This window comes from Perca fluviatilis, chromosome 8 (assembly GCF_010015445.1).
Source record: "Perca fluviatilis chromosome 8, GENO_Pfluv_1.0, whole genome shotgun sequence".
Taxonomy (NCBI): domain Eukaryota; kingdom Metazoa; phylum Chordata; class Actinopteri; order Perciformes; family Percidae; genus Perca; species Perca fluviatilis.
The window spans coordinates 37,750,625-37,761,676 of record NC_053119.1 but is presented as its reverse complement, the minus strand read 5'-3'; the positions used below and the strand labels follow the sequence as shown (position 1 = coordinate 37,761,676).

Below are 11,052 nucleotides of genomic sequence, written 5' to 3'. Positions count from 1 at the left end.
GTTTGTCTTTAACAAGGCTGCAAATGCTGTGGTTCTTGCAAGGGTGTCTCCTTGAATTGTATGCTAGATTAGTCTCTCTTGGTCGGGTAATTGATTTTTGATGTTCCTCATCACTCCTTCTACCTCCAGGCTTTTCATTCTTGCTCACCTGTCTACAAACTGAGTGGATGAAAGATGTAAAGACAAGTCCGAGACATCGTTTTAGTTTGCTCCTAGGGATCTCGCAGAGTATCAGTGAGGCTATTTTTCACCCCACAGACCGACTGCCAGGCTGACTAGTGGCATGCAGCCTACTGGAGTAAAAGTATTGGCACGCTCTGAGTTTGACCTGTAAAAAAACCACTTTGGTAGCCTGTGGTCGTTTGGCCTTGGATAGACAGGCGGTTCCTTCCTGGCACTGCAGTCTCCATCGCTCTATGTAATCACACTGTAACTGCGGCTCAAGATAACAGAGGCTGTATCGGCTCACAGCATCGGAGTCTCACTGCATTGACGCAGCTCCGGTGTCAACGTGTATTGCTTTATTTTCTTTCTAATGGAGTGCAGGCTTTTCTTCTTTTGCCTTCCTCCCCTTTCCTCCGTGTCTCTCCTAACCTCAGGCTTTCGAAATGCTAGATCCTTCCATTTCAAAAGACTTCATCTTCTGCTAGGTCGATACAATGCACATTTCAGTTTGGCCTTCCTTTTGTGTCAGTGAGAATTGGCTACCTAAGGCAGCGGCTGCACTCTCGTGGGTTGTTAACGTGCCGCGTTTCCCACAGAAATGCCTGGCTGGGATTATCACCCATCATAGATTATTTCACCTCAGGCACCTTGTGAGGTTAGGAGTACAAATACACACAAAAAAAAAAATAAAAAAAAAATAAATATATATATATATATATATATACACACCATCACATAAATAGTGATGGAAGTTTTTTTAAACATTATTTTTCCTGAGGGTTACTTTTGATTTGCTCCTCACTCAACAGAATTTTCCAGCGTGACACCTCTCAACCAAGAGCTGAATAATGCAGGGCCTGATGCATATACTGTATTTGGGGAAGAATTTCCAACTTTTCTTTTTAGCTCTGGTTATGATAGTTGCTCACAGAGAATTTCAGTCAGTAGCTTTCACACCATGACTATACTGTAGTTGAGCTTGTTTATATTAGCTTTTATTATGACTGACAAGCTGGAATTAAAGTAAGCCTGAAGTCAAGTCACCCTATGGAACAGCCAATACAAGTTGTATTTATGTGCCTGAGTGTGTGCACCGTGTGCGCTTTGTTTTGTGTGTTTGCTAGAGATTTGCTTTAAATGAAGTCTGACCTTTGCAGGGGGACAGGCCTACTTTGAAATGGCAAGTTGTTTATTGAAGTGCCTCCTGTATACCCATTGCAAGCTCAAACAAATCACTACTCATAATGTGAAAACATTCAAACCACATACAGACACCCAGGGGACCATCCACCCCCGTGTGTAAGATGTAATATGTGTAATATGGAATTTTTTTATAGCTGACAGATAAAACTCAAGCAACTTCGCTGTCAATCAATAAGTTAGAGTTTGTGAGTTCTCTTAATAAAAGAGTGTTTAACCACTTCTTTTAATAGTCGAATAAAAGCTGCAGTTTCTCGAGAATACTTTCATGGTGTTTCTTCTTTATAAGATAAAGAAAGAAAAAACGAAAAAAAAAAAAAAACTCTATAGCAACAGTATAAGGACAGTGCTCGGACTACTTCTTAACCATCGTGTTCTGTTCATAGGATGTACCTACATACAGTACCAGTGTTTTATTTATATAATACATAGTGTTCTGCATTCATGCACAATCCTGCTCTCATTTTTCTGCTGAGCTGTCCTCAACAAAGAAAAGAATGTGGTGAATTTTTCAATTATCAGCTGGATGTGCACGTTAATTCTAAACTCTCACCTTTTTTTTCTCTCCCAGGACCTAAACGGCACGCTGAAGAGCTTGCTGTCTGAGTGGTTCTCTGTAGGCCTGCTCCGACTGGAGAGAATCACCTGGCAGTCCCCCTGCGAGATCCTGCAGAGAATCAGCCAGTAAGGGCCTCCCTTATACTGTGGTTCTCTTTTATCTTTCTCTCTATCTTTTATTTCATCACTCTTTTCTTATATACAAAATATACAGTACAATAATGCAAATCGACCGTTTGCTAAACCCCTCCACTGAACAGTTTTTATCCAATCATAGCTTAGCAACCATAACTAGGCACTTCTCCACATGCATGAAAGCGTTAATTAATTTGGCTGTTCCAAAACCAAAAGAGCAGAAGTGTAAGGAATGGGTTAAACAGTGTGTTTAACTGTTTAACCTCAAACTGCAAAGTTAGCATGTCCAGCTAGCTTACACAGCAGTAACGTTAACCTAACAACATTGTTAGGCTATTTCCTAGGCCAAGGAGCATATGATTAGCTACTACATCTTCTCTTGTAAACTTAAAAGTGAACCATACTGTTCCATATAGCTTGTCCAACCATGTACGCAAAGCATCCAAACAAGGTTTAAAAGAATTAAACATTTGACTCTCATCATACTAGCGCTATGCTACAATACAAGACATGAATCTTCAACTAGTGAGGGCGCTGGCTGTTAGCATTGGACTTTAGCCACAATCTTTTAGCCATCATGTAGCCATCAAGTGCATATTTGAAACACATTTTATAGGGTTCTTTTTTTAAAACACATCAGCTGGAAACATTAAAAAGTCAAAGGCGGCGTTTAAACCAACTCCCAGAGCAGAAGTTAGCTGAATCACCTAGCTAGCTACAGCTATTAAAATCTGCCAGCAACAGTTGTTGCTTTAAAGGAAAACCCAGCTTTTGTCGATCTCTGTCTGAAATCAAAGACTGGGTGTTTCAATAATTGCTAACAATTTTGAGTGGTAAATCTGCCCTGTTATCACTGTAAACCGCACGTGTCACACACAATGGAAAGCATGACAGCCGTGACACACAAACGGTTAATTGAAAACTGAAACACTAACTATCAGCCCTTTGCCAGGTATGAGGCAGTGCACCCTGTAAGGAACTGGACTGACCTGAAGCGCAGAGTGGGGCCATACCGCCGTTGTTATGCCTTCACCCATGCCGCCATGCCAGGAGAGCCCCTGGTTGTACTGCACGTGGCCCTCACAGAAGACATTTCTGATAACATTCAGGTTAGAAGCAAGAGCCGCATGCTGTTGTAATGGTTTGTCTCACTTTACCACGTTGGAGGACAGTTAAACATCTGGAATTTACAACTTTTTGTTCCTCCTCTCAGCTGACAAATGGGATTATTCCTGTGTGAAAAAAACCCCAAAACAACTGGGTCATACGTTTTGAAAAAACCTGGAAAAGTTATGGAATTTGAAAAATGCTAATTCCAGGCCTGGAAAGGTTTTGGAAACATAAAAAGACCCAGAAAGTTTTGAAAAAGTCATGGGATTTTTTTTAACACAACATAATAATATGTCATTAATAAATGTATTTTCATGTCGTCTTAACCTCAAAATTCTATTCGGGGAGCGATATTATGAATCACACTATGAACCACATAAATTGTCATTCATTTTATAGTTTATAGTCAGATTTGTATTCTTATTGTATAACGTCGACTGACATTTTCAGGAACACATAGTCATGGAAATTTGCAGAAAAGTCATGGAAAAGTATTGGTTAAAATGCGTATGAACCCTGTACAGAGACCTTTTAAACTGCATGTCCCTCTGGGAGCAGCCTCTACAGTGCTGACTTCCTTCCCTTGGTGTGTACAGTGAGGAAAAGGTAGTTTTGACAACACAGCAATTTGAGAATATCCCATGGTGTGAAATCCACAGTTTTGCTCCAGCAGCTCTGACATAGATATAAGAGACTCCTGCCTTGGCTGCATCTATTTAGCCAAGAACACTGGGAATGGGCTTGTACTGTATCTGGATGAGTGATGCACAATGTGTCTGTGTGACTCGACAAAAATGTGTGTTTTTCTTCCCATAGAGTATTGTCCGTGAGTTCGCCACTCTTGACTCTGAGGAGGATGTGAATAAGATAAATGCAGCCGTCTTCTACTCCATCTCCTCCACCCAGGCTGGCCTTCAAGGGGTGGAGCTGGGCAACTACCTCATCAAGAGGGTGGTCCGAGAACTACAGGTTAGCGTGGCTGGGATGCAGGATGTAGTTTAGTTTTCAAAATGAATCCTTACTGTGCATCGTTTCAAAACACTGGCCTCTGCATGAACTGCATTTTTCCATTGCCATTATAATGTGTGTGTGTGTATACACATATACATATATATACAGTACAGGCCAAAAGTTTGGACACACCTTCTCATTCAATGTGTTTCTTTATTTTCATGACTATTTACATTGTAGATTCTCACTGAAGGCATCAAAACTATGAATGAACACATATGGAATTATGTACTTAACAAAAAAGTGTGAAATAACTGAAAACATGTCTTATATTTTAGATTCTTCAAAGTAGCCACTCTTTGCTTTTTTTGATAACTCTGCAAACCCTTGGTGTTCTCTCAATGAGCTTCATGAGGTAGTCACCTGAAATGGTTTTACCTTCACAGGTGTGCTTTGTCAGGGTTAATTAGTGGAAGTTTTTCCCTTATTAATAAAAAAGCAAAGGGTGGCTACTTTGAAGAATCTAAAATATAAGACATGTTTTCAGTTATTTCACACTTTTTTGTTGAGTACATAATTCCATATGTGTTCATTCATAGTTTTGATGCCTTCAGTGAGAATCTACAATGTAAATAGTCATGAAAATAAAGGAAACGCATTGAATGAGAAGGTGTGTCCAAACGTTTGTCCTGTACTGTATATATATAAAAATCTAATTTAAAACACTGTGAAATTAAAGCCAAATCCATTTTATATCTTACTATATAATACTGTAATAGAAGGATTACTTGAATCCATTCTATTTGAGTTCATATAAAGACTTGGCTTGGGTAAAGCATAAGGTCACAAGAGGCAACGTTAGGTAAACACATGTTATCTAAATATAATAACTATGAAACACCCAGTCTTATCAGTGAAGCTTTCAAACCAGCCTGTCCCATTATAGCTACGTACATAATAACACCTTATCATTGACTGTGCACAACACACATACACAGATACAGCCTGCAGAGCCCCTCCCTAGGATGTTTCACTCTGTATGACTCACACACTGAATTCAATTAAAGGGCTTTACGGTAGCCTTCAGTTGTGGCCCAGCTGGCACAGCGTTATTCCAGCGAGGAAATGTAGCCGTGGCAGGCAAGATTTTTCTTTGATTGCTTTTCAAAAGTTTTTTACTTTAGTCTCAGTGCTGAATCATAAATCTCCCACTTGTTCTAGCACTTGCCTATACACACATGAATGCATACACACATAAACAGAGCTGTAGTAACAGGACAGGCAGTAATGAAATCTCATGCATCCCTCTCAATAAGCGCAGAAGAGCCCTTCATGTCGAGCCACTCCAGCTAGCACTTGTTAAACGATTGGAACATTGAATGGAACATCAAAAGCCACTCTGCCCAACAGGTTTTAGAGCTTTGAGCTGCTTCCACTTCAGTTATTCATGCAACGGGACTGTTTTGATTTAAGCTTTTCACTTATTGGCATTTTCATTAATGGCAACATACGGTTCAGTGAGCTCCGCAGATATTGTGTTGTGTTTTCTGCTTCGGAATTAGGGCTGCTTGTGTCAGTGGTTGGAAAGTAGGTTATATTGCACAGTGTTGTAAAAGCATTTCAGATGGGGAATGTTGTCTTCATCAATAGGTCTGCAGGTCAGCATCTTCTCGATCATCTTTGTTGTCTTTCTAATGCAAAAATAACTAATCTAAAAAGAGAGTACTATTTTTTAGCTTCTCTGCACTACACTAAAAAGGCAGAGCAGTAACTAATAGACAGTGACGATCGGGGGGAAAAGAATTAGAGTTGGACAGAAAGGCAGTTTCTGCGAACAAAATGCTCTCAGCTTTTTAAATGAAAATAAAGCTTATTTTGATTATTACAGTCCATGGTTTAAAAGGACTAAATTAATGTGTTTTGCTACGTCTGTATGTTTGTCTATTATGAATAGTTATTTTGCAGTCCCACTCCCTCCAGGATTTCGCGGTGTCGCGATCGCAACAATTCACACGAATTCAACCGATCACCGTGAATTCAGAGCGACTCGGCAATTTTGACCAATCGCCACAACTTTACCGCAAATTTGACCAATAGCCGGAGTTTCCCGCGACTTCAACCAATCACGGCAGTTCCACGTGCAGGCTTCCTAAAACCACAACACAGACTTGTGTTCTGCAGAGGCCCTGGCTTTGTGACAGGGCTTTACCTCACGTAAAGGTGAAGAGAGGAGCGGCGCAGCCACAGAGGGGCCGCTATGATGATGTATAAATGATAAAGTGGAGAAGAAAAGGTCACAGTCACAGTGATTTAAGGTGAAGGGAGGAGGTCTTGCTTGTCTTTGTAGATTGGCCCCTGGAGCACAGGTCTGGCACTGCTCCAACCTTTGTTTCTGTATCCTTACCTCCCTGTTCCCTTTTCACCTCTTCTACCGCCTGTATCCTTATTTCCACCACCCTCTTTTCTTTGTCAGCCATCAACATGGGAGCACCCAGTAGTTCAAAGTAGAGGTTGGAGTGAAGAAGGCGCGATTATGATACAGTGGAGTGAGAAGAAACAGAAGGGCAGAGCCGGCGGGATGTGGAAAGTGAGAAGGCTGGATTTTAAAGCGAAGAGACCGCGAAGTCGAGGATGAAGAAAAGGAAAACAGTTTTGCAGAGTAGCGTGTCCTTCCGGGGGTTGTCTGACACTTTTATCTGCAGCCACTTTCGTTCTGCCTGCCACATCTCTTCGTCACTTATCAACCCAGACGCCAGAGAACGAATAGGGGGAGGATTTTGGCAAAAGTGGAAGAGAACTCATGAGGTGTGTGTGTGTGTGTGTGTGTGTGTGTGTGTGTGTGTGTGTGTGTGTGTGTGTGTGTGTGTGTGTGTGTGTGTGTGTGTGTGTGTGTGTGTGTGTGTGTGTGTGTGTGTGTGTGTGTGTGTGTGTGTGTGTGTGTGTTCTTGTTTAACTATATTCGTGGGGTCCAAAAGCCGGGAGTCCAGTATACTTGTGGGGTCCCGACAGCTTTGTGGGGCCAAAATGTTGGACCCCACAACTTTAAAGGGCTGTTTGCGGGTTAAGACTTGGTTTTAGGATGAGGGTGGGGGTAAGGGTTGAGGTTAGGCCTTTAGTTGTGATGGTAATGGTTAGGGGAAGGGGCTAGGGAATGCATTATGTCAATGACGGGTCCCCACAAAGATAGTGAAACGCACTGTGTGTGTGTGTGTGTGTGTGTGTGTGTGTGTGTGTGTGTGTGTGTGTGTGTGTGTGTGTGTGTGTGTGTGTGTGTGTGTGTGTGTGTGTGTGTGTGTGTGTGTGTGTGTGTGTGTGTGTGTGTGTGTGTGTGTGTGTGTTCGAGACATGGGGAATAGGCGAGTGAAAGAAAAGGACAGGTATTAAAGGTGAGAGGTGAGAGCAAGGGACTGAGGAGGAGGATAGAATAAGAGGGAGGGAGGGGATCGTCCATCTCCATCAGTGGGGCAGGATGGTGAAGCAATGGAGTTGATTTGGAATGCCGTCCCTGTCTGAGGAACTAAAGGACTGAGCAGCAGCCTGAGCGCAGACGAGAAAATGTCGTTGTGTGTTTTGATGCCGAGTCGGAGCATTCTGCTGCAGATCAAATCTCTGCTGCCTCTCATCTGATTTCTTTACACCATTACCTTGTTTTATCATCCCCCATCCCTTTCCTAGCTTTCTTTTCTTTTTCTTTTTTTCTCTCAAAGCTGGTTGAGGCAATTCTGCATTGAAGTGTCTCTTCACGCACATAAACAATTCTGCAACTTTTTGTGTTTCAAAATAGGGGATTATTAAAACTTTTTTTCACTTAAATGCATTGAATGTTTTCCATTCCAACATTCCTGCATACCTTAGGTCTTTAGAGACCTGTTCCATTTTTAACACAATAATAAAACATTGCTTCTAAACCTGTCTTTATATAATAGTAAACCCTCCAAACATATGTTTTGCCATTATTTATTTTTTGAAACATTCGTAGATAGAAAAGTTCCTTTTCAGAATTTGTATATTTTTTTTAACGTTGATTTTAAAACATATGTTTATATGCAAATTGTACTTTGTTACACATAAGCTACTGTAACTGCTGAGTGACTGGTACAGAATTATCTGACTGATCACTTTGGATTAAAATGTAACCCTCACCTTCAGCTGCTTCAGACAAATGTTCATTTTCAGGCTTGTTATAAAAATAAATAAATAAATACTCCAACGTCCAAGAAAGTGCACTGTGCCATACACACTAATGCTGCACCATCTGTGACATGAGCAAACTATGTTCAACTTATGTCACTGTCAATATATAGTAGCAGGCGTCTGGCTCAACGGATTTACATTGCTGGATTGCAGGACTGTCGTGAAGAAATACAAAAGTCGAGTCAGTCACTCCGGTGCCGCCGGAAGATCCGCCGGATGTTCCTCACCTTCCTCTGTCTGTGTTGGCGTTCTAACCTCCGGTGGATTTGTGAGGACTATGTTTAACTGCTCCTCAGATCTCTGCAGGGTAAATCCAGACAGCTAGCTAGACTATCTGTCCAATCGGAGTTTTCCGTTGCAAGACTAAAACAACTTTTTAACGTACACATGTTCCACCAAAACAAGTTCCTTCCCGAGGCTATTTTGCAGAGGCATGCTCATTGTGTCGGCGTTTAGAGCCCGTCCAAGACGATTGTGATTGGTTTAAAGAAATGCCAATAAACCAGAGCACGTTTTTCTCCCATCCTGGAATGCTGTGTGGACTAGCCAGACCCTCCTCCGCGGCACTGTGGAGGAAGGTCTGGCATTGGAGACTACACAGGGTGTAAAATGGTGTACTGTGTATTATAAAAAAAGTATGCATTTTAAGGGTCAACTCTACCTCCCTCCCTCTCTCCTCATGTCTTCCAGAGCGAGTTCCCTCACATGGCCCAGTTCTCCAGCCTGTCTCCCATCCCGGGCTTTTCCTCCTGGCTCCAAGGGCTGCTCGGCCAGTACAGGAAGGAGGGCCGGGGCTCTGACCTCCTCTCTGAGCAGGAGTGGAAGGAGGTGGAACAGGCCACCGACTCAGCCCCGGGCACCCCGGCCATTGAGGCCCTCCGCAAGTTGATCGCCACCGGCGAGTGGCTGCGCTCCGAGCGCCTAACCCGCGTCCTGGAGCCCGTCCTGATGCGTCTCTGTGCCTGGTACCTCTACGGCGAGAAGAGGCGAGGCTACGCTCTCAATCCGGTGGGCAACTTCCACCTGCAGAACGGCGCCACCATGTGGCGGCTCAACTGGCACGCTGACACCAGCCCTAGGGGCGTGGCCAACTCCTGCGGCGTCATGGTGAACTATCGTTACTTCCTGACAGAGACGTCTAAAAACAGCGCTCTGTACCTGCAGAATAAGGTCATCGTTGCATCTGAGCAGGTGCTGGGCCTGGTGTCCCAATTTCAGAAGAACAGCAAACTGTGAGGATACACCGCAGCTCTGTTAGATGGCGCTTGATATCATTAATGCATTAACTAAGACACTTACTTTCTTTAATTTGATTCTAATGTTTGGCCATGTTTCTTTAGAAGCACCACTAAATTGAAGCTGAATTGAAATTAGAACATTTTGGTGTCTCATCCCATCTTTTGTGTGTAGTGTGCATAGGTTAGGCTTCTTGCCTCATTGGGCTTCTGGTTGAAGCGGTTTGATATTGTCAGTGCCTGCCAGGCTGAGAGACTGCGGCTAATGAAGCACGGGGCACCTATCAATGCCTCGCCATGTTCCTGGATAACGGTGTGTGTGTAACGGCGAAGCGCGAGCAATGAGAGAGTGCAGCTACTGGAATAAATGATGTTTTAGATTCTTTCATTTGGCTGAACTGTCTCACTGCAAACATGTTGATGAATGGGAGAGTGTCTGATTGTGTCTTTTATTTTTTTTATTTGTTATTTTTTTCTTGGGTTAGGGTTTATATACACCTGCTGTTACATTGCTTTTTTCCCCACTGAAGCTCAATACACAAAAGCCATGAAATCACTGACTGGAAATATTATTTCATTTTAAATAGGCTAACTGTTTTTTTTTTTCTCACGGCTACTCGACTGTGCTCGTTCTGATCTACGTACGTACGCACGCACGCACGCACGCACGCACGCACGCACGCACGCACACACACGTACACATCACAACTGCTCTGTACAGGTGCCAAGCAGGGCTCATATCAGCCCACACTTCATTGTTGTGAAATAATATATCACAGCAAGTTGACTGTGAAATTACATTTTATCTCTCCAAGGAGCCAAACTTTCTTTTCTTTTCCTTTTTTTTTTTTTTCACACTCACTGGCCCCCCAGCCCCCCTTCTCTCCATGTGCTGCTCTGTGTCCTAGAAACTAATGGAGTGGGAAATAAAGTCAAAATGAATGGCTAGATTGATGGTAGTCAGTTGTGAAGGAAGGGGGGGGGGGAGAATAAAGAAGCATAAAAAGAGGACAGGTGTTTAAAGGATGCCCCGTGACGGACAGTGCCAGCGTTTTCCGGAGATATCGGAGGCAATAAGACACCCATACCTCTATGTGTGCGAGGGGGACATCGAAAAGAGTGACACTCTCGCAACGGTGGACGATGCACACTTATGGTATGGGTTGCCATGGAAACAACAGTGACATATTCCGCAGATGCTGCTGGCAGCTTGTTATAAAGTCCCCGCTGCTCGAGAACGACCGACGGTAGTGACCACAGAGCAGTTTAGGTTAAAAGTCAGGCAGCTTTTAATAATGAACTTTTTAAAAGTATATTATGTCGTACAGTGAAAAGTAATTACTTTTTGATGGTAGTCAGGCAGGTATTTCCCATAGGATTAAGAAGACAAATTGCTCACACAGCGAGCAGTTCCAGCTCTGAAATCTGATTTATGGACACATCGGTTCCAGCTAAATGGAATGATAAAAACCTCCTCAGTGGAGACTTAATAGGACGAGTCCAG

General features: G+C 42.9%; 1 protein-coding gene across 1 annotated transcript in view; it reads left to right on the top strand.

Moving 5' to 3' along the window:
• mlycd (malonyl-CoA decarboxylase) overlaps positions 1-10,104 on the top strand; it is a 16,479-nt gene extending 6,375 nt beyond the window's left edge. Inside the window, exons 2-5 of the mRNA XM_039809866.1 lie at positions 1,937-2,049; positions 3,011-3,167; positions 3,985-4,137; positions 9,004-10,104. Coding sequence (XP_039665800.1) covers positions 1,937-2,049; positions 3,011-3,167; positions 3,985-4,137; positions 9,004-9,549 — 969 coding nt within the window. The 3' untranslated portion in view covers positions 9,550-10,104. The remainder of the gene's footprint in view (positions 1-1,936; positions 2,050-3,010; positions 3,168-3,984; positions 4,138-9,003) is intronic.
• The last annotated feature ends 948 nt before the right edge of the window (positions 10,105-11,052 follow it).